General features: G+C 53.1%; 1 protein-coding gene across 1 annotated transcript in view; it reads left to right on the top strand.

The window, feature by feature from the left end:
- The first annotated feature begins 3069 nt into the window (after positions 1 to 3069).
- Positions 3070 to 7593, top strand: part of MARVELD1 (MARVEL domain containing 1) — a 5096-nt gene continuing 572 nt past the window's right edge. Inside the window, exon 1 of the mRNA XM_004681020.1 lies at positions 3070 to 3151. Coding sequence (XP_004681077.1) covers positions 3070 to 3151 — 82 coding nt within the window. The remainder of the gene's footprint in view (positions 3152 to 7593) is intronic.

Below are 7593 nucleotides of genomic sequence, written 5' to 3'. Positions count from 1 at the left end.
CTGTGCCATGTGGGTCACCTCCGGGGCGGGGATCCATCTCATGCTGAAGTGGCTTTAGCTTCTAAGCACGGTGCTTTAACCTGCTGCGCCACCAGGGAGGGCCCCTGCAGTCATTTTTTTTATATGAAACCAGTCCCGAGTGGAACTTAGCCTCTGATCCTGGCGTTAGGCTGCCAGTCCTACCTGCTTTGCTGTGGGGCTAGTTCAAGAACCAGCTTGTAATAATTTAATTTAGCTCCAGCAAAGAAGTGGGAAAGGAGTGACCATCAAGCAACAGTGAGTTTCCAGAAAGGGGGTCTAGCTGAACAGCCCAGAGTAGGTGGTAGGCAGCTGTCCTGTCTCTCATCATCCCTTGTCTCTGCCTGACTGTCCCTGATTGTTACTTTTATGTCAACTTGATTGGGCCTCGGGTGCCAGGTTCTGTGGTTAAACATTATCCTGGATGTGTCTGTGGCGGTGTCTGGGATGGAATTACACCTGTAAAGGTAGACTGAGTAAAGCAGATCGTCTCTCCTAATGTGGTGTGCATCGAGCCTGCTCCACCCACGGGTCTGTCTGACTGCTGAGCTGTGACACTGGGTTGTTGTTTTTAACCATTAGACACACTAAATTACAAGTTCCTTCTAGTTCTGAGCCTGCCAACCTTCAGTCTATACTACTCTTTCAGCTCTCCTGGAACTCCATCTGACTGCAGTTGTTGTGACTTGACAGCCAGTTTCTTTCTAGCTCTGTCTTTTGCTGGAGAACCACAACTTTTCTCAGACCAGCTTCCTTTCTCTCCCGACTTTTCCCTTTCTATTTCTTCTTCCCTGTGCCTTCCTCTTCTCTGCAGACCAGCTTCCTCTGTCCACTCATGCACCAACTTCAGTTACCCAGCACTGACTCCAAACAGAGATGACCATTCTGGCAAATTCTAGAAGGACTCTGACAGCCTGGCTTGGATCAGAGTGGAGTAGGAGAGGTTAGGGCTCACAATCATACTATGAACCTGCCCCCTAGCTCCAGAGCCAACACTCCAACAGAAGTTGTGTGGGGGGAAGAGACTGGCATGGAAGAGGCAGGCGCCCCCCCTCCCCAAGCATTTCAGCGCTGCAGAAGGGAAGACCCTTGTTGCATCTCATTGACACGAATGCCATCATGGCGGCCATCTAGGCTTCTTCCTGATGGGTCAGGGTGAGAGCCCCTGGGGTCTGTAGTCACTCCTGTGACTTTTGATCTCTTTGGTCATGTCAGATATGTCCTAGTCTACCTGCTAAGTTAGGAGGGAGGATTTCTTGGCAGAAGAGAGAAAAGTTGGGTGGGGACTCACCCCTGACTCACCACATCCTTAGGAAGCCAGAGTGACAATGGGAGACCACATGTGCCTTTGCCATGTGGTTAGAGTGAGTAATGTCTGAATCGTGTGAGGTGGACCTCAGGGGGAGAGTTCACAGTTAAAGTAGACTCAGGGAATCTAACGCAGCTGTGATACATCTAGTGGACGGCAAATCTCAATTTAATTCCTAACAGAACCCACCCGAATCCCATTTTCCTCTGCTGTCAGTGTTGATAATGAATTCTCTGTCTCACAATATTGTTACAAGAATTAAGGTGACAGGGGCCTCCCTGGTGGTGCAAGGAATTAAGTTTCATCATGGTGGAGCTTAAGTTTCAGCATGATGCCAGCCCCTGCAGCATGAGTTCCATCCCCAGCCAGGGAGCTGACCCACATGGCACAGCAGACCTTCCTGTCTCACCCGCTGCTCCCCTCAGCAGTGTATTTCAGTCAATCTGCCCATTCTGCTCCCCACTCTGCCTCGGGTGAATCCTCTCACCCCCCCCCACCCCTGCACCTCTGTCCTACACCCCAGCTCTTGTATGCATAAATAAATAAATCTTAAAAAAAATAATTATGGCGACACAGGTTATATATGTATGGGAGCAGCTGTGGAGCCCCATGCAGGGGCCAGCCTTGAGGTCCACCCCTTTTTCCCCAGCCATGGTAGGGCGGGACATGTATCACGTTCTCTCCCTCAGGTATCAGGGAGAGAAATGAAACAATATGCACAGCCAGGCTCCGTGAGTGCAGACCTCAGGGGTCTATGAAGACCACTCCCTTCTCTTGCCGGGCCCCCTGACCACTGGCCATTGACACAACTGGGATGATTCCTTTCTCTGTCACTCCTCCAGTGTCTTGCCCCCTCCCAGGCCAAGGCCAAAGTCCCACCTATATGCCATGATTAAAAGCCTAGATTGGAAATCTATCTGAATTCCGTTTTCCATTAGCTGTGTAACATCAGAAAAGTCGCCTAACTTCCCTATACCTTCGTTTCCCCATTTTAAATCAGAAATGGGAAAAAGAATAAAGGAACAAAATAGAGGGGGAAAAAATCAGATAGCTCGCATGGCCCCCCTCTCACAGAGCTTTTGTGGCAGGTAAAGGAGACAGGCACATAAGGCACCTGGCACGGTGCCTGGCACAAGGTGCGTGTTCTGTGAATAGCAGTTATTCCCACTGCTCCACTTCCACTTTTATGCCAGGTGCACTGGCAGAGCGGAGGTGATTAACTCAACCTATCCTGGCTCAGGGGGCCTGCTGTCAGGCGAGGCTCCTCTGTTCCCTAAGTACGTAGTCTGCTGGGGTCTGCACCTCCCCTCCTCCCCCACCCAGGTCCCTGCAGGAGGTCACTTCCTGGGAAGCCACTTGATGGCATGATCTCATGATGGCATATGGTCTACCTTGGTCACCTGAGGTACTTAACCTTGGGAGCCAGCCTAACCAGCCAATGTTCTGGGTGGCTGCACATAAAAATATGCACTTAAAAAATCCTGTGACTCCTGGTCTGGTCATGACTCCCAGCTTCCCCTGGGGAGGAAGGGCTGAACCTTGCCGGAGTCAAATGCCCACACCACTTGCTTAGGTCCAGCCTGTGGCCTCTTACCTCTGCCAACATGCTCAGAGTCCAGGCAGTCTCAGGGCTTTAGCAAAGGCCAGGAGCCCCACAGGGGTTCCAATAGCCAACTACCACCCAAGTAGCCCTGTTCCCACTGGTGGGATCTACCTGGGACAGGCCTGGAGGTGCAATAAGCATGTCTTCACAGAGCCCTGTGCCCCGAAGCTTCCAGAGTTTCCGGAGTGTTGTCCCAATGGTGTCAGAACAAACATCAGATTGTGAGTCAGGAGACCCAAGTTCTAGCCTTGACACTCACATCAGCCAGCTGTGTGACGTAAAGCAAGCCACTGGCCCCGTAGCGCCTCAGCTATTCCCTCTATGAAATGAGAAGCCTAGATAAATGATCTTTGGGACCTCTTCTGGGAAGGCCTATCGCTAGCAGTATGCCAGCCACTGAGTATGCTCAGGAAATGTTTATGTAGCAATTTAACTGTAAGATTCGAAGCAAGATCCGGCAGTTCCCTGTAGCCATCTATTTTCTTCCTCTGCATTCTGTCACTGTTGTTGGCTGAATCGTGTCAAGTGCCAGCTCAGGGCCTGACATATCGTAAGTGTGGAGCTACTGTGAGTGGAGTCTGTATATTCAGTACTTTAGGTAGTCCAGAGACTGAAGCCAGGACAGGACAGACTCAAGTTAGGGCTGATCATTGCATCTCCGTGGGCTACACATATTCGTCTTCTTTGCAAGCTGCCTTCCCCTCTGGGCATGTTGAAAGTCAGCGCTCTGGGCTCAGAGCTCCAGCAAGCTCCACTCTTTGCCTTCCCTCAACCACGGAGGCCTGCTTTTGTTCACATTGTTCTCTGTGCCTAGAACACTCACCAGGGCCGGGCTGTATTCACTTGCAAGTTACTAAGCTGGTCTGCTGTTGTTTATAGATGCTGGCAGGGAACATGGGATTCCTGAGTCAGAGACAAAGGATTTACTACTCTTGGCAAAGCAGGCCCAGGAAGATCTTTGTTACTTCTCTTTCCCTTGTTCCCAAGTTTCACAGGGCAACAGGGAGGGGCCCAGGTGGCTGTGATGCATGTGGAGACCGAGGGGGGGGGCATCACAGCTGAGGCAGTGAGCCTGGGGAGCCTCCCCTAGCGCCTCCTCCCACCACCACTTTGAGAGGAAGCAATAAGCAAGTCTGTCCTCTGGCAGAAGTTCCCTGACCCCTTGAGTGGCCAGCGGCAAACAAGGCTGAGAATTGGCCAGGGAAGGCGCAGTCGTGGCCTTGCATTCCTGGCACAGCACCCGGGCATGTGCAGGGCCCATGGGGGACTGTTGGTCCCAAGAAAGCCTGTCCCCCATCTCTGCTTGCCAAACCCTCTCCCTCCTCAAATGACACTTTGTTCTAGAAGCTTTTCCCTCTCACGCACTTTCTCCTTTCCTCTGGCATAGAATTCCTGGCCATCTCTTCTCCACCTCTTTTTTGGGCCTATCCCTTCCTCCCCAGCCAGCAGAGAGCTTGCCTCCAGCAGGTGCGTAGACCAAATTTTGGAATTGGCAGGATCAAGGTCTTTGTGCATAGTTATGTTGTGCGGAGTCTGCTGGGACCGCCCCTTGGAACGTCTTCAGGATTCCAGAGGCTAAAAATATCTCCCCAAACCACCACTTCCTTTTAAGGAGCAGGACCTGGCTTCCCAGGGTGAGGTTTGTGCCCACCAGGTGGCTCCAGAAGACCAAATCTGCAGATGCTTTTCTTAGGAGTGAGAAAGATTCTCTTTTTGGTCAATGTAGGCCCCTTGCTCAGAGTGTGTGTGGCATAATCCCATCATCTGCACCCCCTATTCAGCCTCCAGAGTTCCACCTAGTTCCGGCCTCACCAAGACCACACTGCAGGCACTGAAGTTGTGCCCGCAGGGGTTGCGAAGTGTTGCTGACAGAAAGCCTGAAGTTAGGGTCAGACCTAGCTTGGAGTCCCACACTAACACAAGTTATGTTCTTGTGGGCAAGTCACATGACCTTTCTGGGTCCCTGTAAGAAAAGCTGAGAATATAGGGAGATATATATATGTTAAACTGCTCTGAATGTGGTCCTGGAGTCAGCCACACCTAGACTTTCCTTTAAACTGCAAGCCTGGGGCCCTCCCAGGTGGCACAACGGATAAAGCCCAAGAGCAGCAGCCACTTCAGTGCGAGTTGGATCCCCAGTCAGGAAGGTGACCCATGTGGCACAGCCTCACCGGCTGCTCCCCTCAGCAGTGTACTTCGTTGATCTGCCTGTTCTGCTCCCTGCTGTCTCTGGTGAATCTTCTCACCACCCCTGCACCTCTGGCCTGCACCGCAGTTCTGGATGCATAAGTAAATCAATCATAAAAATAAATAAATAAATAAAAACTGCCAGCCCACCACTCTGGACACAGTCAACTTCCTGAGCTCTCTAAGCCTTTGTTTCCCTATCAGTGCAGCTGAGCTCACAGCAGCTATTTTAGAGAGCTGATTTATGGTGCAGATAGCACATTGACTATAAGTGCTCATCATAGTGCCAAAGATATAGTCAGCACTCATAATAATCGCACATATAGTATGCATCCCTAGTCGCTCAAAAGTGCCCAGTAGGTGCTCAGTATGTGTTTGCTGGATAAAAGGCTTTCACAGATGAGGAAGCTGAGGCACTCAGAGGTCGAGTGTACGTGCATGCACTCAGCTGTGTGCACACACACGTGCGCCCAGGGTCTGAGCAGCCTGCCCCCAGGGTCTGCAACCTAAGCCTCTTACACAGATATGCTGTTGTACATCATTATTTGTTCATTTAAAATATACACCCAGAGCTTTCTCGGATGCCGTAGACTGGGCTGAGTTGGCCGTGAGAACATTCGCCCTCGGAGCAGCCACATGGTTTTTCTCCCCCTAGGGAGCCAGGCTGTTGGGAGACAGCGTCGTCTCATGACCAGGAGGTGAGGGACCATATTCAGCCGGGAGGTCTGATGCGTGCAGTTCCCAGGGTAAGAGGCGCCCTCTGAGTCCCATTGCTGTCAATCATCCACTCCCTGACATTTACTGAGACTTGTAAGTGCCAGGCACAAAGATGGTTACGACGTGACAGCCAATGATTATGATGCCGCAGAGAGAACTACTGCAGAGGGGAGCTCCACGTGGGAAAGACCCCAAACTACAGCCCAGGAGGCTGGACCCATGCGAGGTACATTTCAGTCAGGACTGAAAGATCAGTAGGAGTCTGGCAGTCAAGTGGGGTCTGGAAATGACCCGCTTTCTTGGGAAATCCGATGTTCAGTGGGGTTGGCACGTTGAGCTGGGGCATGGGCACAGAAAGGGAGCAGAAACCAGCAAACTGGAAGTCTGTTGGGGCCAGGTTGTGAAATATGTCACATGGAAAAAGAGCTGGAACCTAACTCTGTTGTCAGTGGGGGAAGGTCTGTGTTCCAGAAAGATGGCGCCATGCAGAAAGGCTAGAATGGGGAGGGAAAAGAAAATGGGACTGTTAATACCACAGGACTTCATTTTTCTCCCCAGCAAACTGAGGGAAATAAATGCCTACATTCTGGGATTGTTTTGAGGTTTAAATGAGAAGGCATGTAAAGCAGGATAACAGCAGCAAGGCAGAGTGTGTCAGGCTCTGTGACAGGCCCCTTTATCTCATGGTGAGAACCTGCGCTCTCGCTGTCTTAGTGGTGGGTTTGTCTTGGTTGAGCTGGGGAGCAGGTTTTCAATCCAGGCAAAACTAGATGGTGGGGTGGGGGTATTGGATAAGAGGTTGGACTGATAGGACTTGGGGGCAGGCCGCTCAGACTGGGGTGCGCGTGTGTGTCCACACAGCTGTGTGTGGATGCATGGACACTCAACCTCTTGTGGCTGTGGGAGGAGCAGGTGGGGGTCTCTGGTGGGTGGCGGTCCTTATCTGTTAGGTGGAGAACTTGTGGATGGGCCAGAGAAAGTCTGAGTCCAGCTTTGGACAGAGTAAGCTTGAGGTGGGCACTGGCAGGGCATTTGGATGTGCAGGTGGGAACAGATGCCAGTTGAAGACCAGCATTGCTTCCACCGGTGCCAAGGAAAGGCCAGCAGGCCGGGGCAGGAGCTGGCAGGGCAGAAAGAAGGGAAGGGCCCACAGGCTGAAACAGGGCTCCAGAAGACAGCTTTCCCCACAGACGCTGGATGGGTGCCAGGAGGCAGAGCAGACCGGGCCCCCATATGTGACAAGCTTCTCCCGACTGGACAGAGCGGGAAGGGTGAGGCAGACTGGGGGGTGCCCTCCGCCCTGCCCTGAGGAGGAAGGAATCGGAGCAGTGTGGCGCCCGGTGGTGAGCGAGACTGGAAGGGGGGCGCATGGGTGGCGAGCTAGACGGAAAGAGAGAGGGCAGGAAGCCTGGAGGAGTGAGTGGGGGTGGAGACCGGGTAGGAGGGGTGGAGAGAGAGAGAGAGAGAAAGAGAGGAGGGCTGGAGGAGGAGAGAGGGAAGGAAGGGTGGGGGACCGGGAGAGGAAGAGGCTAGCAGGGGAGCGAGGAGGCCTTCGCGGGCGCAGCGGGCAAGTCGGCCGGGCCTTCCCCGCGAGCCAGGCGTCGCCATTCCGCTGCTCGGCACGCCGCCGCCGCCACCACCGCTGCCCGGGCTACCTCCTCCCTTCACATTGCCCAGGCCTCCACCTCCCCCGCCGCCGCCGCCGCCGCCACTGGCTCCGCTGATCAGGCCTCCGAGCATATTCCCAAAGCCCCCGCCT

The sequence above is a fragment of the Condylura cristata genome, unplaced genomic scaffold (assembly GCF_000260355.1).
Source record: "Condylura cristata isolate star-nosed mole 26May11 unplaced genomic scaffold, ConCri1.0 scaffold00011, whole genome shotgun sequence".
Lineage (NCBI taxonomy): Eukaryota > Metazoa > Chordata > Mammalia > Eulipotyphla > Talpidae > Condylura > Condylura cristata.
Note: the sequence above shows the minus strand (reverse complement) of the source record. Positions and strands in the feature narration are given on the sequence as shown.